At 39.2% G+C, this 27945-nt stretch overlaps 1 protein-coding gene across 4 annotated transcripts in view; it reads right to left on the bottom strand.

Moving 5' to 3' along the window:
* KIF4A (kinesin family member 4A) overlaps positions 1-27945 on the bottom strand; it is a 127906-nt gene that overhangs the window by 39631 nt on the left and 60330 nt on the right. For all 4 annotated transcript variants that reach the window (XM_049704577.1, XM_049704578.1, XM_004275779.4 and 1 more), the window contains exons 11-18: positions 16476-16608; positions 14712-14770; positions 14496-14601; positions 9855-9911; positions 8487-8672; positions 2021-2124; positions 920-1064; positions 73-183 (exon numbers count right to left, since the gene is read on the bottom strand). In XM_049704577.1, the coding sequence (XP_049560534.1) occupies positions 73-183; positions 920-1064; positions 2021-2124; positions 8487-8672; positions 9855-9911; positions 14496-14601; positions 14712-14770; positions 16476-16608 (901 nt within the window). The remainder of the gene's footprint in view (positions 1-72; positions 184-919; positions 1065-2020; positions 2125-8486; positions 8673-9854; positions 9912-14495; positions 14602-14711; positions 14771-16475; positions 16609-27945) is intronic.

Raw genomic sequence — 27945 nt, 5'->3', positions numbered from 1 at the left:
GAGAAGCTTTAATGTTAGTCAGCCCAGAAAAGGGTTCATTAGGTAGGACTTTGAGAAATTGTAGTTACTTACCCGTTCTTTTAATTGGATTACTTCCTTGTCTTTTTGTTGCTTCCACTGTCTGAACCTCTCAGCATCCTCTTTCATCTGACGCATTAACTGTACCCGCTGGTTTTTCATCACCTGTAGAAACAAAAACCAGCACGAATAGTAGTCATCTGCACTTATTCTGGGCTGATGTACAGATGGATAGACTAACCATTAAGAAGAGAGAAAAAAATCCAGAGCTGAGCTGAGAAGCCTGCCAACAGATTTTCTGATTATGTTTGCAATACCACTTGCTATTCTTGCATAGACTATACAAATGAACGCTCTGAAGAAATAATAGAAAAAATGTACCTACAAGCTAAATCCAGCCCTAAATTCACTGCATATAAATGAAATTTCCAGGAAGTATCTACTAAGTCTCAAGGACAAATCTACCTAGCAACCACTGTATTCGAATAGTTTCAGTACAATGACCTGTAACCACCACTTTGTACATGTCAGAAGTTGAACATTCAATGACTGAAAATTTTCTCTATGTATCTGTTGTTTTGCAACCACTTTGCAAAATTATTCCACATGATCATGGAAAGTGGTCAGAATGTCACCACTAAATATTAAGGTATCCTCGCCCTTTGGTTTCAGAGAATCTAACATTAAAACTCTGAATGTCAAAGCAGAGTTTTGTTATTCAGATTCTAGATGGCTAGCACAATGTCCTACAAAAGGGACATTTGTAGAGATTCAAACACTTGAAATGATGGGCCCTGCCTGCTACTTTCTCACCTGCAAACACCTCTGTAGTATAATTCTAAATAAAACGCCTATGTTTGTAAGTTTCTATAGGGTAAATGCAAGGATGAGAGTTTATTACCCGTATTTCCTGGTTCAGTTTGGAGACGGTATGCTCTGTGGATTCTTTCAGCTTCAGAAGTTTAGACTGCTCATTCAGTTTCTTCTTCAGATCAGCTATTTGACCCTCTAGCTCCTGGAGACGTTTCCGGCGGCGCTCACTCAACCTAAACACAGATGTTGTAGGAATGAGGACTAGCAGCAGCAAAGTCTGACTCCAAAAGACATAATATTAGACTCCCAGGTTCACAACCTTGATATATATAAAATAGGCGGCCAGTCACATAGCCATCTTTAAATAATGAATCCCACCCAAACAACCAAAACCATCTCAACACTGGGAGCTAAAGAGTAAAGGAAATTTTTTGCGTAAGTAACAATGTAGCTGCCTCAATACACTACTCTCTCACCACTCTGCGTTAAAAGGATGGTTCTTTGAAGGCATTTCACTTCACTTGAGCCTAAGGAATAATTCCGATGATTGTTACACAAGTCTGAGATAGAAAGTAAACATTCAACATAACTTTTAAGAACATGAACTTTAGATACTATAGAGAGATATAACAGAATCACTAAGTAAAAAGAAGGTAGAATAGCCAATAAAGGCAAAGGTCTAAGGGAGTGTAGGATATTCTGGTAATTTGTCTTGGTTTTATTCTTAACCGGCTAAGGGATGGCTAGATTGATTTTTCATTTGCTAGCCTGAATATTAATTCTATTCACAAACTAATTTACCATCAGCACAGGGACAAAGAAACTCTTGCTGTCTGGTAGGTCTGATAACCTTTCAAAATACAGCTCAAATGCTAACTTCTTATAAAGCTTTCCTTGATCATGCCAGCCTGAACTGATATCTCCTGCCTCTGAACTCTTAAAGCCATTACTGCCTAAGAAATTTATTTGGCTGCTAATCATATGCTGTGTTATGGCATTCTTTTACTGTCACCATGAGATGTTATTTAAAATCTCAGTTCCTTAGCTTTTCTTTTGTTTTAGGTCTCCTCTCCATAATTAGGTTTAAATCCTGTAGGGGCAGGAAATGGCTCTTTCACTTCTCTGTTTCGTCTATGGCTTTTCATACACAGTTTGGGACTTGAAATAATAGTATTGACTTTTTTCTTACTTGGCATGGTTGACATCCTTCTTTGCTGTCTGAAGTTCAAGAACCAATTCTTCTTTTTCCTTTTGCAGATTGATGACTTCCAATTCTAGGTTTTTTATGTTATCCTAGAAATGTTATAGGTCGAGAGAAAGAAAACATTAAAAGGCAAAGCAAGAAAATCACTTCAACATCTCATGTCTTAAGGAACTAGGCATTCAACTTTACCACTTCGATTGCACACTAAAAGCATTTGTACTTGATTTGATGGAGAATGAAATTATATAGTGGGAAAAGTATGAACTTGGAATCCAAAGGCCTGGGTTTAAACCTTGAGTCCAGCACATTCTATCTAAACAACTTAAGGAAAGCCATTTCATCTCTTTTAGTCTTAGTTTCTATGCAAACAAGAGTTACTGTGGCAGGCCTGAGACTGATATCCTAAAAACAGACCTGGCTTGCAAGTTGGACCTCGGCTCTTGTCTGGGATCTTGGATTTTGGTAGGATTCCCACCATCTCCTAACTGATAAGAGTGGCTCATTATGCCTAAACTGTGCAAACAGAATGATTTATCCTGAACACATGCTTTCCTTCTGGAAGTCTAGAATTTTTGTATGTGCTAGGCAGAGAATGCCTACATGAATTACTGCTGCTAACAATCCTGGACTCCTAGGCTCAGGGGAGCTTCCCTGATAGACAACATTTTGACAACACATGTTGTCAAAACCCATTGCCGGAGGAATTAAGTACATACTATGTGACTCCATCGGAAGAAGACTCTTGGAAGCTTGCACCTGTTTTCCTTCAGACCTTGCCCCATGTGTTCTTTCCCTTTACTGATTTTGTTTTGTATACTTCCACTGTAATAAATCTTACACTGAGTCCTGTGAGTCCTCCTGGTGAATCATTGAACCTGGGGGTGGTCTTGGGGACCCCCGAGAGTTTTCCTATCTATGTAAACAACTAACACCACCTACCTCACAGGGTTGTTGGGAAGACTGAATAAGATAAAAAGTAAAGATATTTTGTAAACTGTAAAGAGCTGCACAAACATTCTTATATTCTGAACTTTCAAACGTATGCATTCAATAGCAACTGCAGTTCTGCATGCACTTAGAAAACAAATTCTAGAAACTGAAGTTTGGTAGTTTTTCCAAGATTGGGAAAACTCAATGAACAGATTCCTTCCTGTTCTCATAACCAAAAAAAGATTAAAGGAAACTGACTGAATGAGTGGTTGGTAGCCAAGAAGATTATACGAGGGCCTTAGACCAGTACTGAAATGACAAAAAGAAGCAGAGGCAGGTTAGGTGGGGCTGTACCTAAATAGGCAAGAGCTATTTTCCATGAAGTATACTTTAATCATTTCAATCTAATCAATGAAACCAATCTCACTGCTTTATATACCCTGTATATTTAAACTGGCAATAACGTGTGTGTGTGTGTGTGTGTGTGTGTGTGTATGTGTACTTATAGAAGTAACACATGAAAACATTCTTGTAAAAAATAATCCAGATAATACATATAAAGGGCAAGTCCCCTTGACTTCCTTACCCCTGCCAAAATTCCAGTCCTCTCTCCAGAAGTAACCACTGTCATCAGCTTGGTCCAGATCTTCCAGACACTTTTTCCCTAGACACTTACATACTATGTATATGGACATGTACATATTCTAGACATTTACATAGAAATGTAAATGCCGTGTGTGTGTGTATTTACTAAGTATATTGTGGCAAATGCCTAGAATATATAATAATATATGTAAATAAATAGACTTTAAAATAATATATACACACACATGTGCATATATATATGTGTATGTGTGTACTTACTGAAATATGTTAAAGATAAACAGAGTTACATTATATATAGATAATATTCTGTAACTTGCCTTTTTTTTAAAACTTGGTCTTGGAGGTTTATTTATATCAGTGCATACAGATCTATCTCATTCTTTTTGTTGCCATAATGAAACATTCTTGTACATGCCTTCTGTGAACACGTGCAAGGTTTTTCTAGGGTAGAGACAAGTGGATTACAGGGTCATGGGGGTACACATTTTCAATTTTAATAGATACTGCCAAATTGTCCCCCAAAGTGGTTATTCCAGTTTACACTCTCGCTAGCTATGTATGAGAGTACTTATTTCCCTGCACCCTTGTGAACATTTGATATTGCTACACTTCAAAATTTTTACCAATGGGATGGGTAAAAAAATAGTATCTCTTCATTATGTATGCCACATTCAGTTAATAGTCTCACTGGCTCCACAAGGGAAATTATTCAAATATTTGACTCCTGGGCTATTATAATTCATGGTAGTCTTCACTAACAAGAACTTATACCTCCTCAGATTTTTCTATAGCAATTCTTTACAGTGATAGGAAAAATATTGTTTAGAACAAAAAATTACCTTTATTTCTTAGAAAAAGAGAGACATTTACATGTGATTAAAAGGTACTGTTAACATTAAGAATTTATTTCCTTTTAACTTTAAGGTTTGGAAGCTCAAGCATATTTGATTCCAAGGGAAAAAAAGGACAAGTTATCTTACTACAGCTATAGCTATAGATCATTACTAGCACCCCCTCATAGGGTTAGAAGTACACTGGGGGAACATATGTCCCTGCGTTTCTAGGCAAGAGTACAAGAAGAGAGGAATAATTTCTCAGCCTTATCGTTAATCCTTCGTTTATCCTGGAAAGGCCAAAATACATTCAACCTAAAAAAGGCTGCATTTTATGTCCTGTTAGTATGGAAGATTGAGCTATGTATTTAACTTGCTCTCTCCTGAAAACCCACTAAAATGACCTCCCAAAAGGGTATAAATCAATAAGGATGAAGAGAGCAGTCAAGAGATATAAACAAACTTTTTTGGATGAGGAAAATATTTTGGATAAGTGGTAACTGAATTAGAGTAGAAAAAGCTAAACTATGACTCCTATAGGACAAATGTCAAGAAGTAACAAGCTAATTTGTACCATAGCACCACAAAGAGGAGAAGAGGTTTCCTCTCTGGAGAGGCTGAACCTGACAGGCTGGACTCATAGGCAGCAGACACAGCAAAAGGCAGGGATAAAGTAACATACTACTGATAGGGAATTAAATAAAAGTCTGTATATAACTGGAGAGACTTCAACTCCCTCATTTCCTCTGAGTTACCAGAAATAGGGCATATTACTACTCTCCCCACACAACTCCAGGCAAGAGAATGAAAGATTTCTTTATTGGAAACTGACCAGCCCAGAGAAACCTATGCATACAGAACTTCCTATTGGCTATTAGTGTCTCACTGTTAAATATGAATGGACAACCAAAGATCACTGGAAATTTGAAGAAAGCTTCTTACATGAAAGACCAAATCAAACACACTAAAGAGGGGAATTTGAACGAAACAGAGGCAAGGCAGGAAGAAGAAAACTTCAACAAAATTTAATTTCTATCCTTAGAGATGAGCACTGCATCCATGAAAAAAAAGAAGAGAAGGCTATAAAAAGGAACAATTAGAGAATTTTAAAAAATCTTAGAAATAGACAAATAAAAAAATTCACCAGAAGGAGTGCAAGGAAATCTCCCAGAGAATGGAATAAAAAGACAAAGAAATAGAAAATAGGAGAGAGGAGATAAGAAAAGCAGAGACTAAATCTAAGAGATCCAATATCTGACTAAGAGGAGTGCAAGAAAAGAAAAAACAGGGATTTCCCTGGTGGCATAGTGGTTAAGAATCTGCCTGCCAATGCAGGGGACAGGGGTTCGATCCCTGGTCCAGGAAGATCCCACATGCCACAGAGCAACTAAGCCCGTGCGCCACAACTACTGAGACTGCACTCTAGAGCCTGTGAGCCACAACTACTGAGCCCGCGTGCACAACTACTGAAGCCCGCGCACCTAGAGCCTGTGCTCCACAACAAGAGAACCCACCGCAATGAGAAGCCCGCACACCACAGTGAAGAGTAGCCCCTGCTCGCTGCAACTAGAGGAAGCCCATGTGCAGCAACGAAGACCCAATGCAGCCAAAAAAATAAATAAATTTACTAAAAAAAAGAAAAGAAAAAACAAAGAAAATAGAGAGGTGGGCATTATTAAAGAAATAATACAAGAAAACTTCCCACTAAAGAAGAATACAAATTTCTAGATTGAAAGGACCCACCAAGCAGCAAGCACAATAAGTGAGAACAGATCCACACCAAGGCACATGATTGTGAAATTAAAGAATACTTGGGGATAAAGAAAAGATCCTGAAAGTTGCCAGAGGGGAGGAAAATACAGGTCAAATAAAAAGAATCAGGAATTATAATGGACTTCTAAACAGCAACATTGGAAATAGAAGACCATGGAGCAAAGCCTTCAAAATTCTGAAGAAAAACGATTTCCACTGTAGAATTCTAAACCCAGCCAAACTAACAAGTGTAAGAAACACCACCATCACCACCACCACCACAACAACAACAAAAAGCTATTTGCAGGCATGCAATGGTTTAAAACATTTTCCTTTCATGTACACTTTCTCAGAAAGCTGTTTGGGTTGTACTCCACTAACACAAAGGAGTAGCCCAAGAATGAGGAAGACATGGAATCGGTTTCAATACAGAGATGAGAAGTGAAGCAGGTTCCCAGGATGACAGTCCCAGGCTGATGGCTGAGCAGTAGGCCTAGAGAAAGCAAACCAGAACAAAAGATTCCAAGAGGGTTGTCTTCAAGAAAGAAATGGATTGATAAATTACCTGGTATGTTTGACTACTGAGAGGAGTTTTATAATTCTGTTAAGAAGTTTGGAGATAAATTATTGACAGGTAAATAGCAGACTAAGTAAATGAAAAAATGAGATTATTATTACTATTATGATGATTATTATTATTTTTGGCCATGCTACATGGCTTGAGGGATCTTAGTTCCCCAACCAGGGATTGGACCCAGGCCCACAGCAGTGAAAGCCCCCAGTCCCAACCACTGGACCGCCAGGGAACTCCCAAAATTAACTTCAGGAAATGCAAAAGGCTGTATAAGAAAGGAAATGGAATCATAGTATACTATGTGGCTCAGTTATAAAACTTACGTAATCATAAAATTTAAACACTAAATATTCATTTAATCAAAAAGTGTGATATAACCATTTTGAAAGATAGAGGTGAGGCACTGGGCATGGGGGGATGTATAAGAGAGCTATATTCCCATCTCCCATAGTGGGAAGTCAATTGAAAATGTCCAAAAATTTTAAAGTAACATAATTATACTACCAACTCTTATCTAGAAATCTGGAGGTAAATGTCAGAAGAAACAGCTTAAAGAACTTGAACTATAAACCTAGGGAATAGGAGAGAAGGTAGTAGGGCAGGAGATTGCTTTTATTTTTCTGAGCATTGTACTATTTGACCTGTAAAAATGATATACATGCATTTGTGTGACATAAATAAAAAATAAGTTTCAAAAAAGTTAAGACTGAAAAAAAAAGTTAAGACTGTGATAACAAAAAGGAAATAACACCTCTACTGGCAACTCAGTTATTATTTTGGAAGCAACTTCTGCCCTATGGAAAAAAAAGTGAAAATTATTTAGGAGAAACACTTTTCTTGTTTTTACTCTGAAAACTTAGGGGAACTGGTGGTAGAAATGTATGACTAATACAGGGATTTGTCGAGAACAGCATATAGGACTTTGGGGATGATAGGATATAGCTGAATGGGAAAGCAATCCACCCTTCCCCCTACCAGTTCTGCTAACATCCCTTTGTGGATGGGAAATACCGGGCTACAGGGGAAAATAAGGTCTGGAGCAAGGGTAACCTTGTGGACAACCTAAAAGCCCAAGACTTGTCTTTAAGTAAAGACCTGATTATTAATTAGCAAGGGCCACTTAGGACTACCACTAGGAAAAGCAGTTTAGCCATTTGCCAAGTCATGTGACATCCACTACAAGTGTCTTCATAATTCTCACTATAACCCAGACTGTCTACTAAGAGATGTACCTTTCTTAGAATCCCAGCATAGTTATTAGAACAAAATTTCTCTACAAGTAGGGACATTTATTATAACATTATCTAACTATTTATTAAATACCTGTTGCATAAGTAAGGTATTAGATTAAATGAAAGAAAATTACAGTTTCTTTATACTGAATGTATCCTTTTTTTTTTTTTTTTTTTGCGGTATGCACACCTCTCACAGTTGTGGCCTCTCCCGCTGCGGAGCACAGGCTCCGGACGCGCTGGCTCAGTGGCCATGGCTCATGGGCCCACCCGCTCCACGGCATGTGTGATCCTCCCAGACCGGGGCACGAACCCATGTCCCCCGCATCGGCAGGCAGACTCCCAACCACTGCGCCACCAGGGAAGCCCGAATGTATCCTTTTTTTAACCAGCAGTACAACTCCAGTTGTACTATGCACATTATGTTGCCTTGTCATCATCAAAAACGGTGTGCCTGCTTTCTTCCCATACTACTAAAGAGAGATGGTAGACATGAACATTACGTGCCCTAGTAAATATTGTACCTGGTACTGGAACTCGATAGGCTGTAGTTGGCTGTCATTCTGAGTCATTTTCTTGGCTAGGGCCTCTTTCAGTGCAAGGGCTTTATTCAACTCAACCAGCTCCTTAGACATCTGAGCTTGACGTAGAGCATGCTGAGTGGTGAAACCATCAGAAGACCTGCTGCTCCCTGGACTGATTTCCACTTGCTGGAAAAGATCAGTATAATGATTTGTGAGAGGAAAAAGCAATTGGAGTTCCTTAGGCACTGTTTCATCAAGTCTCACAGCCACTTCTCCATTATCAGTACCTCTGTTCTTTTTTTTTTAAGTACCTCTGTTCTTTTAAAACTGTAGCTTCTCAAACATTTGCTTTAAACATCAGAAGTAAATTGAGCTAACCTATTTCTCTGCTCTCACAAGAACCTTATTTCTTATATCCTTTAACTGATTCTTTTAGAGTGAACCAAGTTTCGGGCCTCTCACTGTTGTGGCCTCTCCCGTTGCGGAGCACTGGCTCCGGACGTGCAGGCTTAGCGGCCATGGCTCATGGGCCTAGCCGCTCCGCGGCATGTGGGATCTTCCCAGACTGGGGCACAAACCTGTGTCCCCTGCATCGGTAGGCGGACTCTCAACCACTGCGCCACCAGGGAAGCCCTGGCCAACACTTCTTACTTTCACCTTATTAGAGGAGAGAGGGCTCTGGAAATGGCACTTTGGTAATGGTGGAAATGGAGAAGAGGCTTCATTTATTCTCACAGAGCTGACCTCTGGCACCTGATTTACCTCCTATCTTTCTTCTTTCAGAATATAAAAAATACCAACATATATTTGTTTTAGGGAGAAAAAGCTGTCTCAAGCAAACCACTGTCCATCCTTTCATTCTGACTCTGCTCTATAGCCATCAGCCAATATCTAACACATTTTATCTATTCTTGCAACTTGAATGCTCAAAATATTTTCCTTGGTTCTTTTAGCCCTTAACCACTGCATCCACAGAAACGTATGTTGAGAAAAAATTTTCTTCCATTTCTTCTCTAATGCTTTTTTGACTTTGCCATAATTTCCTAATTTGTTTCCTTCTTCGTCTTAATGTGCTAGACAGTTGATGCAGAATACTAGCATCTAATAAGAAATCAGTAAGCCAGACTGCAAATATGGAAAGTGGCAACCCTGAGAAGCTTTGCTTAGCAGTTATACTATTAGAGAGAGATACTATCCAAGTTAGGGATTTTATAGTTAACTGAGTTTTACACTCAAGATTTCTGGATTTCCAAGGCATTCTATGGAGGATGGTAGCAATCAGGGAGTCTCTTCCTCAGGTGAGTGATAAATCATAAGAAATGGCACAGTTAAAGCTCCTGGTTCTACACAAAGGGGCCAATTACTTACCGCTTCTGGTTCCACTGCAGTATCAATAGCTGCAGCCATACAAGCAACAGTTTCATCCTGCAATGAGAAATGATATCTCAGTTTAGGAGCTTACTAGTAGGTTTTATATGGGTTATTTAGTTGTTTTCAAGTGTATATAGAGACCATTTAAGGTGTTGGACCAATTCTGTAGTCACATATACCCCAACAACCATGTTTCCACTTCCTATTTCTCAAGGGTCTGTCTTTTGTATAAAGGTTGATTGTGCAGTCTTCGTAAAAATAGGGTCATGTGGCCACTGACATATTTATTGCACCTCTCCTGCTCTGCCAGAGTTCACTGGGCTAGAGTGAAACAGCCATTCCAGCAGGCCAAAGTTCAATCCACTTTATAGACTCTACCCTTTCTTTTTCTGTTTTTTACCACTAAGTCTACCTCTATAATGTACAGGTCTAGCCAGTTCTCATGGACATACCATCCTAAGACCAGACATAGCAAATAAAGGCAATGCAGCAGAAAAGTGAATAGGATAAAGGATTATTTTTGATTTTTATCTTATATCCAGTCAAGGTAGCAAGAGCCCACTCTACAAGGAAATAAACGCCACAGGTGAATGCCCCAGAAAAATGTGCTCATTAAGTCAGACACACTTCAGACTCTGTCCCTCATATACACAGGAACCAATCATATGCAGCTACTCGAGGTAGTGGTTAGTTGAAGGGAAAGGGTAAGCACTGATTCCCTCCCAGGGAAGGGTACATTCCTTTCTTGAGCATTAGAACAACAACCACCTAAAAGGGAAACCTAAAACCACTTATTAGGACTAATTTATTTATAGGCTCTCATATGAGCAAGTTCTGTTCTCCCCACTGGAATTTAGGCTTTATTTGGCATTGCAACATAAAGATTACCACTTCTGTTTAAGTGATTCTGAAAAGCCCTGGGAAGAAAGGATTATTTCCAGGATGTCACATGATTAAGGTCATAGATGAAAGAGCTATTGGCTCAATAGCAAGGAAAGAATTTAGGGTTAGCACAGGGAGTCCCGGCACCAGCCCAGTGAAACATTACATAGTTGTTGAAACTTGAATCTTAGTACCTTTAAGGCAAGAAGTGAAAGAGGCCCTTAATGGAACTTCCCTGGTGGTCCAGTGGTTAAGACTCCATGCTCCCAGTGCAGGGGGCACGGGTTCGATCTCTGGTCGGGGAACTAAGATCCCGCATGCCACAGTGTGGCAAAAAAAAAAAAAAAAAAAAAAGGCCCTTAGTAAATGCTGTTTGTAAAGCATTTCCCTTATTCTGCCCAGAAATTCCTAACCAGTGAGACTCAAAGAGAATTCAAAGGAAGCCCCAGTATTCCTACATCCTTTCTCATCATGATTTACACTACTGGTGATTCTCCAAGGGCAGGACATACTAAATCCTTCTTAAAAAACAGAGCACTTCAATGTATTATAGGTTAATGGTTACCCTTTTCTCCCTCCCAGTAAGTCTCAGTAAAAGGACTATAGACCTATCCTAGACTAGTAGGGCCTATGACACTGGCTTTTGGAGACTTTTTCTAGGACCTTCCAGAGGGTCAGGATCCAGGTAGATCCGATTCAACATGCCCTGAAGAAGACATGTTGTTACTGTGGGTTTACCTTTTGGCCCAGTGAAATTTCACAATGCTAAGGTTTAAGCTTTGGTGACACGTTCTACATGAACATGGCAGGTTTATGCCTTTATAATCCTAAATGTAAATATATAACAATAGGATTTATTTCAATCTAACAGCCTTTCTCCCTCATTCTAAGGCTACTGAGAACCTCTTGTAATAAAAAGACATGATTTGCTGAAGGTGATGGTCAGGGGAACAGGACTACTACGGGAACAGGTACGTTGAGCTACATTAACCAGTAATACCCTCCAAAATGAAGTTTGTGCTTGTGGGCTGTAGGCAATAGCATTACTGGGCATGCAAAAAGCTTTTTATGGAACTGGTCTTGGAGAAAGGGGTAAAAACAAAAAAAATTTGATTTTGTGGGAACTGAAAGGACTGCATGAATTTCCTCACAGGTAACTGCAACAAGGTTTGCCTGAATTATATTTTAAAGGAAGAAATAGTACAGTTTAGCACTTAAAGCCCTAGGAGAAAGGTCCAGGAACAATGGTTGCCTTCATAACTGAAAAGAGGGTGTTCAACCATCACTTGTAATAAAAATAGTTTTAATCCAGAATGAAGGGCACAAGCACTTACATTTAAAACATTCTGCTTTCACTGTAGTGAGTCTCAGTAAAAGCCACAGGATACATTGTTGTGTATTTCCAAAAAAATATGTAGCTGGGAGGGTCTCCAAACAATAGACACAGAGAACTCTGATTCAAGAGTCCAGCAGGAGCCCAGGGTAAAAGGGTTTACTCTACCTGACCATGATGGTGGATGGAAGCCAGGGACTTTATCAGCTTGTGGCAATCTTTAGCACGCTCCTGCTACGCATGCCAAGTGAATTTTAGTGACAGACACAGCAATTCTCTAGAGTTCCTCTGAGCCAGCCACCACTAGCAACTTCCTCCACAGTCATGCCAGGCACCAGTCATACTGCCAGATCCTCACTGAAGATATGCCTTCTCTTATATTGTTAACTTGGTTCCATTAGTTTCCTTCTTCATCTTTCCCATGTGACTCAAAGAGGTAGTGTGGAATCCTTTAAGATCAGTGTGGTGGCCACGAACAATGGTGCCTTGGATTACTCTTTTCTGATCTTATAAGATTTGGCTCCAGTAGGGTTCTGCAGTCTAGATTATCTCAATTCTGAGGCAGTTCACACAAAGTTTTCATATATAAGATGCTTCACCTCGATTACAGATGGTGAAATTTAACCTTGTGGATAGCCATTCTCTAGCACACATTCTATACTTCAGCCACAATGAAGTTCTTACCATGTTCTAAACATTCATACCTCTTTGCTTTTGCATATACCTTTTCCTCTATATAGATCGTCCTTTCCCCTCTGTCTGTGTGGCAAAGTCCTATTCATTTTTTAGGACCCAGTTTTTTCTTCCTGAATTTTCTAGGCAGTTAATCACCCCTTCCTTTGGGCTCCCACCACACTTTGCTCATATTGCTAATGTAAGAGGATTAAAACAGACATGAGAGAGGGTTTTTTGCCACCTCTCCCACCTGTGAACCTTGGCAAACTGACAAACAACAAGGCTTGCAAGAACAACTCTTGAAAATAATTGGACATTTATCAGGATGGGATTGCACCAGTGTTCTTGAGCAAGAAGCATGAAAACTGGAGCATCCTCCAACCAAAAGATTCACAGCAATTAACAACAAAAACTGCCAACTGAGACAAACCACAAGGAATCACACCCCTCCCTTCTCACTGTATGAAACTCCAATCCTATTTCAACTCGGGGAGTTATTTGGAGTTCAGGTGATCACTGAGTACATCAGCTGAATAATGCCTTTAACCTCGATTTGAGTCACTTGGATTATTTTCTTTCAATATCAATATAGTACTTAGCAAGGTTACACAGCTAGTGAGTAGCAGAATGGGATTCAAACCAGGGTTTGTCTGGCTTTGGAGCTCAGATTCTCAATTACTATGGCCTGTTTGTTAGGAAAATGAACTGTCATCTTGGACTACCTGTAATAATTTTGTACAGTACTACTTATTCTAAAACACTGCTTTCTAGTCTTTTGGAAGTTTACTCATTTAATTTCTTGAACTGGCCATCCTAACCATTTCCCTTACAATATTGTATGGTATTTTTTTCACTGACTCTTTAAGAGTAAAATAGAGATGCGGATGATTTTGTGATAACCTTTTGACAACTCTAGAAAACACTGGGCAAAACCCGGGGTAGAGAATCAATCACTGTTCTGGTAAAATTAAAACCTCTGTTTCAGACCTAGGAATTACTACCAGGCACTTACATACACATTACTGCTTCAGAATAATAAACAAGAGGGTATAGATGGAACAAAACAAACCATAACCCCTTTACCAACCATGACCCCATAACATAATATGATTTCAATTTTTCAAAAAAATATCTATGCTTAAGTACTAGGATAGAGAAGGAACACCAAAAATAAAAAGAGGCTTTTAGGATGGTAGGACTGTAAGAATGTTTCTTCTGGGAAAAACAACAAACAACCACCCTCCCAACAAAACCCACCCACAACTACTATACTAGTTCTATAAATAAAAATGTGAACTTATAGTGGAATGATCGTTCAAACTAATTTATTACTGGTTATAAAAGAGAGCTACGGTATTCCCTGGAGGCTCTATGCTATCTGTCAGAACCCAGCTTATTTAAAATTGGGGTATGGTATAAGGCCTCTTACTAAGTTAGCCTACACCGAAAAGACAGCAAATCAATGACTGCTGCTCATGCTACCCAGGCAATTTTGCACCAGTGTTGCTGCTTCCAGTGTTTGATTAGAATACTGAAATATTAATGTGCCACTGCACGTGTAATCTATGAGTGGTTTTGATTTAACTAATTCAATATTCAGGTCATATCCAATGATCCATGATCTTTGTCCTCAAACAGCTCACAATCTAGTTGTTCCAGCAAAAGGTGCAGAGTTAGACATGTTTATATGCATCAAGAGAAACAAACGAAAGCAATATGCCTGTTTACACTGTCCCTACTTGGCTTACCGATAGCTGGGTAATCACTTGCTGCAGGTTACGAATCATCTCTACATTTTCTTTTAATTCTTGGTCTTCCAAAGTCTCCACTAGCTTTTGAAGATCCACTTTGCAGCTGAAAATTCAAGCAAAGGAACCCAAGGGTTAATCATACTGCAAAGGCCAGTGGGTCCGTGATTATGTACTAAGGTGGTATAGGTCACAAACATCTGGTAGGAAACTTACGCTGCATGCTTCCTGAGCTCTTCTAGCTTGGCGTTCATTTTTTCATTCGCTTGTTCTGTCTGCAACAAAGACCCAGGAGATCATCAGTGGCACTGCCTGACAGCCTCACCTAATTAGGCCCTCTCTTCTGCTCCTATGGATTAAAACCTAGGTAGAGAGGCTAACTCCTTTGCTGTAATAGAGGATTTAGTGGACTTTGGTTATTTAGCAAGAAATGTGTTTTTTTAACAGTCATGGAAATTAGCCCTTCAGTCAACATGAGCTACTAAAAATAGCATCCAAGCAGCTGGGTCTTATGCTTGCCATGAAGCTCAGACTATAGGGTGGAGCGTGAAGCCTTAATTCCATAGAGAACTTTGCAACTGGGGGAAAAAGCAATACTTCCTGGCATGCTACGCCCTGCTGTTTGCAAAAAACCCACTTGCTTTAAAACTGCCTCCTACACTACACTGTTCCCTAGCCCCACCATAAGGACATTTAAAACATAAAAGGGCCTCACATTGAATATGAGCTGAGGGTTTTTTCAAGTTACACTATGTTATATGGTAGACTAGTTTTAGCAAAAGAAAGCAAGAAAAAGATGAGGCATAAGAATGATGGCAGAGAAGAAGAAATGGCAGAGAGGCAGCTACATTTTGGGAAGGGTTACTGATATTTTCCATTTTATTTCAGTCACAGTATCTGTAACATGCTAGATGCTGCAACAGATTTGGGAAGGACAGTTTATATAGGACAAAACTGTTGTGCTCGTTATGAAGTTCTGACAAGACATCAAACAATAAACCTATTGGGCAGCCATTGTAACAACCTTATAAAGGTCAGATGGGTACACGGCTAGAATAACAAGTACTGTCTGTTATGTGAGCCACACTCACATGTGAAGCACAGCTTCTAGAGTTACTTCAAAGACATAAAATGTAGCACTGGAGATAGAAATCTGTATATAAAAAAATCCCCTAGATCCCATTTTCACCCTTCTGCTAGTAATGGACATTACAATGGACCTAGGATTTGGCCCCCTTTAAAGAAATCTTTAAGCAGGTTACTCTTCCTTGACTGGAGTACACTGATTCGTGAAGGTGTATAAATTACAGATGGTCAATTACATTTTGGTGGAAACTCATTTTTACTTCTGGCAATCGCTGTGCTATCAAATATTGAGTTGTATTTAGACTAGTAGAACAATGTTAGTGACAGAGCCCGCACACACTGATCCAGGAGGGTACTATCACACATGTAGTAGGACACAGAACTGGTGTAGTCAGTTACATAGTGATCCACTATTTGAAAATTAACCATATGTAAAAGGAGTTAAAATTAATTTTCCAGATGTTTTCTCTCTCCATGGCAGCTGTTAGGATGGGATATGAAATGTGACATTACGGGAAGGGAGATAGAAAGGAACTAAAATCTTAGTGAGGAGAATTACTTGGTATTATGGATGATTAGGCAGAACTTAAGGTGACAGAAGGACCTGGTTCATTCCTCTCTGATATTTTAGAACAAATCCATTTTAAAATGGGCTTCATGTAGATTCTTTGTGGTAGATATATATGTGTTCACGGTATAAGTCTTTCAATTTTTCTGTATGTTTGATTAAACGTTCTTGGATTTTCCCTGGAGGGGGCTTCAGGGAGGATATGGTAATATTAATTCATTTCTTTCCATGTAACTTGTCTCTCATAATGAGAAGCATGTTAAGTATTTCAGAAACTAAAGTTAGTAAATGTCCAGACTGGTAGTGGTTTAGTCTTGAAGCCTCACCAAAATGATCCTCTCCAACATCTGGGCTGTCTGACCAGCAGCCTCACTTAGACCACGACTTAATTTTTCATTCTCCTCTACCAGTGACTGATTCTTCTCCATTAGGGATTGTAGATTCTCTGATGGTTCCACACTAAGACAAAGAAAGTAACATATTAGAAAAGTACTTGTGGACTTCCCTGGTAGCACAGTGGTTAAGAATATGCCTGCCAATGCAGGGGACGCGGGTTCGATCCCTGGTCCGGGAAGATCCCACATGCCGCGGAGCAACTAAGCCAATGTGCCACAACTACTGAGTCTGCACTCTAGAGCCTGCGAGCCACAACTGCTGAGCCCACGTGCCACAACTACTGAAGCCTGCATGTCCTAGAGCCCACGTGCCACAACTACTGAGCCCACGCACTGCAACTACTGAAGCTCGCGTACTTTAGGGTCTGTGTGACGCAACTACTGAGGCTGTGTGCTGCAACTACTGAAGCCTGCATGCCTAGAGCCCGTGCTCCGCAACAAGAGAAGCCACCGCAATGAGAGGCCCATGCACTGCAATGAACAGTAGCCCTCGCTTGCCACAACTAGAGAAAAGCCCATGCACAGCAGTGAAGACCCAATGCAGCCAAAAAAAAAAAAGAAAAGAAAAGTTCCCGATTGATAACAGTTATATCAAAGGTGGATAAAAATATATATCCCATAGGCCTTAGGGTGGGATTGGTTTAAAATTACCCCCCAGAAGTCTAGAAAAAGCGTTCATTCCAATGTATACTTCCAGCCAGGTAGTATATTGGATAAATAAAAATGTATGCCTGAACTACTTTAAATTAATGGTTTGGAGGAAGGTAATAATTCAGAGCAAGAAATGGTTGCAACAAGAATGACTAACCTCTAGGTTTAGGATCTTGGTTTAAGATCTATTTATGCTATGTAGGTAAGAAGTAAAGGCTAACTAATAGCTAAGATACATGTTCTCTCCCGCTTCTCATTCTCAATCCCTCATTAAAGATTAGGGAACTAGAGAAGGAAGAGGTATGGGGGAGGTAGAAGTGACACTGCTAAGGGTCAAAATTTAAGCTAATCAACATAAGTCAATTACCTATTTGCTGTAAAGTTAGGGAAATAGCATTTAAGGAGTGAAAAAGTTGAAATGATGACCTGTGGCCACTAAGAACACATTTCACAACTCTCCATAAACAAGTGCTCCCTTCTAAATGCTTGCCTCCCTTCAAACTGATGACCCACAGCCTCCTGTTCATTTGTCTATCAATTTTTAATGGCTTAGAGTGGGTGGTGGCAACAATAGTAGTCATTTCAAATAGGAGTGGAAGGGACAGAAATAGCTTCAAAGAACGTTTGGCATTTATGCAGATTACTTCCTATCAGTTCCAGACTACTGAAACAGATCAATAAGAAGCAGTTTTGATTTGCTTTTTTTGTAATCCACTGGGATTAATTGCTCAAAAGACTAGAAAATAGGACTGGCAAAAAAAGATCAGAAGAAACATGAAGATTTGATCTGAAGGAAACGGAAGGGGAAAATGAATAGTTGTCAAGGATATAATAAAGAGAAAAAAAGGACAGGGAACAGCTGTTCTCAATCTCAAGAAAGGACAGAAAAGGATTTCAGGAATAGATGCCCTCTCACCCAGTTTAAGATTTCCATGAAGTCTTATAGAAGATCTTAGCATGTTCTTTATCAAAAGTTAAGAGCAAGGCCACTCATAGGGTTTCATTACACTCTTGAGAATTTACTAGAACTCTTATGAAGGAATGTTCAATTGTGGATTATAAAAATAAACTATGAGTAAATTTAGTGTTAGTTTAGATTGCTCTGATTTCTTTATTGTTATTAAACTGAAAACTTCCATGCATCGTTCATGCAAGTTGACAAGCTCCAAAGTAATGATACTTTTAACTCAATAGTTTTTTTCCTCTAAAAATTTCCAAGGTTTCTCTAAACCGGGGAAAATACAATGTAAACCAATGTTTCCTCTTTCAGATGCTATTTAATTGCCAATGCTAGTAGGATTCCTCAGTTGAGCATGTGAAAATTGACAAACACGTGCAGAAAATCTATACAAAAGCTTCAATGACACACATTCACAAAGAAAAGAATATAACCTAAGGAAAAAAGCAAAAAAAAATCATGTATATAAACTGTACATTTTGTAAAAAGCCTTAAGAAATGTCTCTAAAGATATAAATATACATTTTTGAGAAAAGTAGCATCTTTATTTCTCTGTAAAACATTGAACAATTGAGTTACATTGTTTCATTCATCAACTGTTTCTTAGTATCTGTTACTTTTGTAGCTAAAACTATATCCTATAGGATATTCTAGGTAGTTGGAAGTCTGGAATGGTTTTCATTAGTCTTGTCTTACATGAAACAGGTCTGGCTAAATTGAAAGAAAAGATGGGTCAATTGCTTCTAAACTGGCTATACTAGAACAGGTCTTTAGGAGACCCTTTAAGAGATCCAAGCTTTCCTCAGTTCCTTTATCCAACATTTAAAAAATATCAGGAAACCAAGATTAAATGACCCAAAGAGGGAGAGTTACAAAGAGAAGGGCAGTCATTTCTGGGAGATAAAACTATGACAAATTTTAAGATTTATTCTTTATACTTTTCTAAATGTTCTATAAGAAGCAAGGTATCACTTTTATAATCAGAAAAAATGATTGAGTTATTGAAAATAAGGATATTAAAAGAAAATAGGTCCACACCAAACACAAGTATAAACTCCAAATGGAAAAATGAAATGTAAAAAATAAAACCAACACAAGTACTAGAAGAAAACATGGGTGATTTCCTCTTTAATCTTGGCATAGAGAAAGCTTCTTAACTATGAAGCAAAATCCAGAAACATGAGGAGAATGTAAACAGTGTAGCGACTTTGGAAAAGTTTGGCAGTTTCTTTAAAAGTTAAACATATGACCCAGAAATTCCACTTCTAGGTATCTACCCAATAAAAAACATATGTCCATACAAAAACTTGCAAGTGAATATTCATGGAAGCATAATTCATAATATTCACAAAGTTGAAACAACCCAAAAGTCCATGAACTGGTAAATGGATAGACAAAATGTGGTATATCCAGACAACGGAATACTATTTAGCAATGAAAAGGAATGAAGTACTGATAATCTCAGAAACATTATAGATGAAAGAAGCCAGACAAAAAGTCCACATACTGTAAGATTCCACATACATGAAATGTCCACAATAGGCAAATTGTGTAGAAAAAGACAGCAGATTAGTGATTGCCTGGGGCTGGGAGTGGGAACAGGAGTGAGTGCAAATGGGCACAAGGGATCTTTCTGGGGTGACGGAAATGTTCCAAAATTGGATTGTGGTGATAGTTGTACAACTCTGTAAGTTTACTAAAAACCATTGAATTGTACACTTAAAATTAGTTAATTTAATGGTATGTAAATTATATCTCAATAAATCTAGAGGCTAAAAAATCTGGAGGCAATAAAAAAATGATGGATAAACTTTTTACTACATAAAGAGTAATTTTTTGGCCTGCCTGAGCTGAGGTGTTGGTGGCAGCCATTCTGCACTAGGAACTCCAGTCAGAAGAGCCAGGTGAGAGGCCTCTGCACATGGCCCCTGTGAGCAAGTGAATCCCAACTAAGCACAAAGGGGAAAAAAAAGGTCATCTCAGAGCTGTGACTATTTTCAAGGCCAGTGTTTTTCCCTGTGGAACACTGCCTTAGGGGCAAAACAAGGAAGGAGCAGCTGATTCTAATGTGCAGTGCAGAAGGAGAGCCACTGCAGGCCAGCTTCCCCAATTCTAAAGGCACTCCAGCCGTGTGGCTGACAGGGTCTGGGTGCTCCGGCTGGGTGTCAGGCCTGAGCCTCTGAGGTGGGAGAGCTGAGTTCAGGACACTGGACCACCAGAGACCTCGTAATATCAATTGGCACGAGCTCTCCAAGAGATCTCTGTCTCAATGCTAAGACCCAGCTCCACTCAACAACCAGCAAGCTCCAGTGCTGGATACCCCATGCCAAACAACTAGCAAGACAGGAACACAACCCCACCCATTAGCAGAGAGGTTGCCTAAAATCATACTAAGTTCACAGATACTCCAAAACACACCACAAGATGCAGTCCTGCCCATCAGAAAGACAAGATCCAACCTCATCCACCAGAACACAGGCACCAGTTCCTTCCACCAGGAAACCTACACAACCCACTGAACAAACCTTAACCACTGGGGGCAGACACCAAAAACAACGGGAACTACAAACCGGCAGCCTGCAAAAAAACCCCAAACACAGTAAGTTAAGCAAAATGAGAAGACAGAGAAACAAGCAGCAGATGAAGGAGCAAGGTAAAAACCCACCAGACGAAACAAATGAAGAGGAAAAAGACAGTCTACCTGAAAAAGAATTCAGAGTAAGGATAGTAAAGATGATCCAAAATCATGGAAACAGAATGGAGAAAATACAAGAAACGTTTAACGAGGACGTAGAAGAACTAAAGAGCAAACAAACGATGACGAACAACACAAAAAATGAAATTAAAAATTCTCTAGGGGCTTCCCTGATGGTGCAGTGGTTAAGAATCCGCCTGCCAAGGCAGGGGACACAGGTTCGAGCCCTGGTCTGGGAAGATCCCACATGCTGCGGAGCAATTAAACCCGTGCGCCACAACTGCTGAGCATGAGCTCTAGAGCCCATGAGCCACAACTACTGAGCCTGCGCACCACAACTACTGAAGCCCGTGCACCTAGGGCCTGTGTTCCGCAACAAGAGAAGACACTGCAATGAGAAGCCTGCGCACCGCAACAAAGAGTAACCCCTGCTCGCCACAACTACAGAAAGCCCGTGTGCAGCAACGAAGACTCAGGGCAGCCAAAAATAAATAAATTTATATTTTAAAAAAATTTCTAGAAGGAATCAATAGCAGAATAACTGAGGTAGAAGAACAGATAAGTGACCTGGAAGATAAAATAGTGGAAATAACTACCACAGAGCAGAATAAAGAAAAAAGAATGAAAAGAATTGAGGACAGTCTTAGAGACCGCTGGGACAACATTAAACGTACCAACATTCAAATTATAGGGGTCCCAGAAGAAGAAGAGAAAAAGAAAGGGATTGAGAAAATATTTGAAGAGATTATAGTTGAAAACTTCCCTAATATGGGAAAGGAAATAGTCAATCAAGTCCAGGAAGCGTAGAGAGTCCCACAGAGGAAAAATCCAATGAGAAACATGCCAAGGCACATATTAATCAAACTATCAAATATTAAATAAAAAGAAAAAACATTAAAAGCAGCAAGGGAAAAGAAACAAATAACATACAAGGGAATCCCCATAAGGTTACCAGCTGATCCTTCAGCAGAAACTCTGCAAGCCAGAAGGGAGTGGCAGGACATATTTAAAGTGATGAAAGGGAAAAAACTACAACCAAGATTACTCTACCCAGCAAGGATTTCATTCAGATTCGACAGAGAAATTAAAACCTTTCCAGACAAGCAAAAGCTAAGAGAATTCAGCATCACCAAACCAGCTTTACAGCAAATCCTAAAGGAACATCTCTAGGCACGAACCACAAGAGAAGGAAAAGACCTACAATAACAGACACAAAACAATTAAGAAGATGGTAATAGGAACATACATATCAATAATTACCTTAAATATAAATGGATTAAATGCTCCAACCAAAAGACATAGACTGGCAGAATGGATGCAAAAGGAAGACCCGTATATATGCTGTCTCCAAGAGACCACCTTCAGACCTAGGGACACATACAGACTGAAAGTGAGGGGATGGAAAAAGATATTCGATGAAAATGGAAACCAAAAGAAAGCTGGAGTAGCAATTCTCATATCAGACAAAATAGACTTTAAAATAAAGACTATTACAAGAGACAAAGAAGGACGCTACATAATGTTCAAGGGATCAATCCAAGAAGATATAACAAGTGTAAATATTTATGCACGCAACATAGGAGCACCTCAATACATAAGGCAAATGCTAACAGCCATAAAAGGGGAAATCGACAGTAACACAATAATAGTAGGGGACTTTAACACCCCACTTTCACCAATTGACAAATCAACCAAAATGAAAATTAATAAGGAAACACAAGCTTTAAATGACACAATAAACCAGATAGATTTAATTGATATTTACAGGACATTCCATCCGAAAACAGCAGACTACACTTTCTTCTCAATTGCACATGGAACATTTTCCAGGATAAAGCACATCTTGGGTCACAAATCAAGCCTTGGTAAATTTAAGAAAACTGAAATCATATTAGAAATAAATTACAGAGAAAAAAGGTAAAAAACACAAACACATGGAGGCTAAACAATACATTACTACATAACCAAGAGATCACTGAAGAAATAAAAGAGGAAATCAAAAAATACCTAGAGACAAATGACAATGAAAACACGACAATCCAAAACCTATGGGATGCAGCAAAAGCTGTTTTAAGAGGGAAGTTTATAGCAATACAATCCTACCTGAAGAAACAAGAAAAATGTCAAATAATCAATCTAACGTTACACCTAAAGGAACTAGAGAAATAGAAAACAAAACCCAAAGTTAGTAGAAGGAAAGAAATCATAAAGCTCAGAGCAGAAATAAATGAAATAGAAACAAAGAAAACAATAGCAAAGATCAATAAAACTAAAAGCTGATTCTTTGAGAAGATAAACAAATTGATAAACCTTTAGCCAGACTCATCAAGAAAAAGAGGGAGAGGACTCAAATCAATAAAATTAGAAATGAAAAAGGAGAAGTTACAACAGACACCACAGAAATACAAAGCATCATAAGAGACTACTACAAGCAACTCTATGCCAATAAAATGGACAACCTGGAAGAAATGGCCAAATTCTTAGAAAGGTATAACCTTCTGAGACTGAACCAGGAAGAAATAGAAAGTATGAACAGACCAATCACAAGTAATAAAATTGAAACTGTGATTAAAAATCTTCCAACAAACAAAAGTCTAGGACCAGATGGCTTCACAGGTGAATTCTATCAAACATTTAGAGAAGAGCTAACACCTACCCCTCCCGAACTCTTCGAAAAAACTGCAGAGGAAGGAAGACTCTGAAACTCATTCTATGAGGCCACCAACAGCCTGATACCAAAGCCAGACAAAGATGTCACAAAGACAATTACAGACCAATATCACTGATGAAGATAGATGCAAAAATCCTCAACAAAATACTAGCAGACAGAATCCAACAACAAATTAAAAGGATCATACACCATGACCAAGGGGGATTTATCCCAGGATGCAAGGATTCTTCAATATACCAAATCAATCAATGTGATACACCATATTAACAAATTGAAGAATAAAAACCATTTGATCATCTCAATAGATGCAGAGAAAGCTTTGACAAAATTCAACACCCATTTATCATAAAAACTCTCCAGAGAGTGGGCCTAGAGGGAACTTACCTCAACATAATAAAGGCCATATACGACAAACCCACAGCAAACATTCTCAATGCTGAAAAACTGAAAGCATTTCCTCTAAGATCAGGAAAAAGACAAGGATGTCCACTCTCGCCACTATTATTCAACATAGTTTCAGAAGTCCTAGCCATGGCAATCAGAGAAGAAAAAGAAAAAAAAGGAATACAAATTGGAAAAGAAGAAGTAAAACTGTCACTGTTTGCAGGTGACAAGATACTATACATAGAGTATCCTAAAGATGCCACCATAAAACTACTAGAGCTAATCAATGAATTTGGTAAAGTTGCACGATATAAAATTAATGCACAGAAATCCCTTGCATTCCTATACACTAACAACGAAAGATCAGAAAGAGAAATTAAGGAAACAATCCCATTCACCAACCATTGCAACAAAAAGAATAAAATACCTAGGAATCAATCTACCTAAGGAGGTAAAAGACCTGTATTCAGAAAACTATAAGAGACTGATGAAAGAAATCAAAGACAACACAAACAGATGGAGAGATATACCATGTTCTTGGATTGGAAGAATCAATATTGTGAAAATAAGTATACTACTCAAAGCAATCTACAGATTCATTGCAATCCCTATCAAACTACCACTGGCATTTCTCACAGAACTAGAACAAAAAATTTCACAATTTATATGGAAACACAAAAGACCCCGAATAGCCAAAGAAGTCTTGAGGGAAAAAAACTGGAGCTGGAGGAATCAGACCCCCCGACTTCAGACTATACTACAAATTTACAGTAATCAAGACAATATGGTACTGGCACAAAAACAGAAATACAGATCAGTGGAACAGGATAGAAAGCCCAGTGATAAACCCACGCACCTATGGTCAACTAATCTATGACAAAGGAGGCAAGGATATACAATGGAGAAAAGACAGTCTCTTCAATAAGCAGTGCTGGGAAAACTGAACAGCTATATGTAAAAGAATGAAATTAGAACACTCCTTAACACCATACACAAAAATAAACTCAAAGTGGATTAAAGACCTAAATGTAAGACCTGACACTATAAAACTCTTAGACGAAAACACAGGAAGAACACTCTTTGACATAAATCACAGCAAGATCTTTTTTGACCCATTTCCTAGAGTAATGAAAATAAAAACAAACAAACAAACAGGGCCTAATGAAACTTAAAAGCTTTTGCACAGCAAAGGAAACTATAAATGAGAGGAAAAGACAACCCTCAGAATGGGAGAAAATATTTGTGAATGAATCAATGGACAAAGGATTAATCTCCAAAATATATAAACAGCTCATGAAGCTCAATATTAAAAAAAAACTAACAACCCTATCAAAACATGGGCAGAAGACCTAAGTAGGCATTTCTCCAAATAAGACATACAGATGGCCAAAAGGCACATGAAAAGCTGCTCAACATCACTTATCATCAGAGAAATGCAAATCAAAATTACAACGAGGTATCACCTCACACCAGTTAGAATGGGCATTATCAGGAACTCTACAAACAACAAATGCTGGAAAGGGGGTGGAGAAATGGGAACCCTCTTGCACTGTTGGTGGGGATGTAAATTGATACAGCCACTATGGAGAACAGTAATGGAGGTTCCTTAAAAAACTAAAAATAGAATTACCATATGATCCAGCAATCTTACTACTGGGCATATACCCAGAGAAAACCATAATTCAAAAAGACACATGTACCCCAATGTTCACTGCAGCACTATTTACAATAGCCAGGTCATGGAAGCAACCTAAATGCCCATCGACAGATGAATGGATAAAGAAGATGTGGCACATATATACAATGGAATATTACTCAGCCATAAAAAGGAATGACATTGGGTAACTTGTAGAGATGTGGACGGACCTAGAGACTGTCATACAGAGTGAAGTAAGTCAGAAAGAGAAAAACAAATATCGTATATTAACGCATATACGTGGAATCTAGAAAAATGGTACAGATGAACCCGTTTGCAAGGCAGAAATAGAGACACAGATGTGGACAACAGACGTATGGACACCAACGGGGGAAAACCGTGGTGGGGTGGGGATGGTGGTGTGCTGTATTGGGTGATTGGGATTGACATGTATACACTGATGTGTATAAAATTGATGACTAATAAGAACCTGCTGTTTAAAAAAATAAATACAATAAAATTTTAAAAATATTGTGGTAAAAAGCATAACATAAAATTTACCATCTTAACCAGTAAATTTTAAGTGTACAGTTCAACAGTGTTAAGTATATTCACATTGTTGTGCAATGGATCTCCAAAAGTTTTTCACCTTGTAAAACTGAAATTCCATACCCATTATACAACAACTCTCCACACACACACCCCAGTCTATTATTTTAGTTTTGTGCCACTGCTTCTAATGCTCTTTACCTTCACCTATGTGCACACAGAACTTTGCCTATATTTTCTTCTAGTTCTCTTGTAGGTTTTTTTTTCTTAAAAATTGTGGGGACTTCCCTGTTGGCACAGTGGTTAAAAATACGTCGGCCAATGCAAGGGACATGGGTTTGATCCCTGGTCTGGGAATATTCCCACATGCCGTGGAGGAACTAAGCCGGTGCGCCACAACTCCTGAGCTTGTGCTCTAGAGCCCGTGAGCCACAACTACTGAGCCCGCATGCCACAACTACTGAAGCCCCCGCACCTAGAGCCCGTGCTCCACAACAAGAGAAGCCACCGCAATGAGAAGCCCACACAACGCAAGGAAGAGTAGCCCCCGCTTGCCGCAACTAGAGAAAGCCCACATGCAGCCATGAAGACCCAATGCAGGAAAAAATAAATAAATAAATTTACATTAAAAAAATTGTGGTAAAAAACATATAACATGAAACTTACCGTCCTAACCATTTTTAAGTGTACAGTTGAGTAGCATTAAGTATATTTACATTGCTGTGAAATAGATCTCCAGAACTTTTTCATCTTGTAAAACTCAAATTATATACCCATTAAATAACAACTCCCTTTTTCCCCCTCCCCTAGCCCCTGGTAACCACCATGCTAGTTTCCATTTCTATGAATTCAAGTACTTTAAATTCCTTATATAAGTGGAATCATACAGTATTTGTCTTTTTGTGACTGGCTTATTTCACTTACATAACGCCCTCAAGTTTCATTCATGTTGTAACATGTGATAGGATTTCCTTCCTTTTTAAGGCTGAATAATATTCTGTTGTATGTATATACCACATTTTATTTATCCATTCATACACTGATGGACATCTGTATTGCTTCTGCTTCTTAGCTACTTTTTATTTATTTATTTAGTTAGTTTTTATAGAATATAGGAAGGTGTTTAAGCCCTTCCTATATTCTTTTTTTTAATAAATTTATTATTTATTTATTTTTGGCTCCATTGGGTCTTCATTGCTGCATGCAGGCTTTCTTTAGTTGCAGCAAGCAGGGGCTACTCTTCATTGCGGTGCGCAGCCTTCTCATTGTGGTGGCTTCTCTTGTTGTGGAGCATGGGCTCTAGGCGCACGGGCTTCAGTAGTTGCGGTATGCGGGCTCAGTAGTTGTGGCGCGCAGGCTCTAGAGCACAGGCACAGTAGTTGTGGCGCACGGGCTTAGTTGCTCCACGGCATGTGGGATCTTCCTGGACCAGGGCATGAACCCATGTGCCCTGCATTGGCAGGCGGATTCTTAACCACTGTGCCACAAGGGAAGCTGTTAGCTACTTTAAAAAAAATCTTTATTTACTTATTTGGCTGCATCAGGTCTTAGTTGTGGCATGCGGGATCTTTCGTTGCAGCACGTGGGCTCTTTGTTGTGGTGTGCGGGCTTGTCTCTGGTTGAGGCGTGTGGGCTCCAGAGCGCGGGGAGACTCAGCAGCTGCTGCGCACGGGCTCTCTAGCTGTGGCACGCAGGCCCCAGAGTGTGCAGGCTTAGTTGCCCCACAGCATGTGGGATCTTAGTTCCCCAACCAGTGATCGAACCCACGTCTCCTGCATTGGAAGGCAGATTCTTAACCAGTGAACCACCAGGGAAATCCCTCTTAGCTATTATGAATAGTGCTGTTATGAACATGGG

This window comes from Orcinus orca, chromosome X (assembly GCF_937001465.1).
Source record: "Orcinus orca chromosome X, mOrcOrc1.1, whole genome shotgun sequence".
Lineage (NCBI taxonomy): Eukaryota > Metazoa > Chordata > Mammalia > Artiodactyla > Delphinidae > Orcinus > Orcinus orca.
The sequence above is the reverse complement of the archived record's forward strand: the minus strand, read 5'-3'. Positions and strand labels throughout refer to the sequence as shown.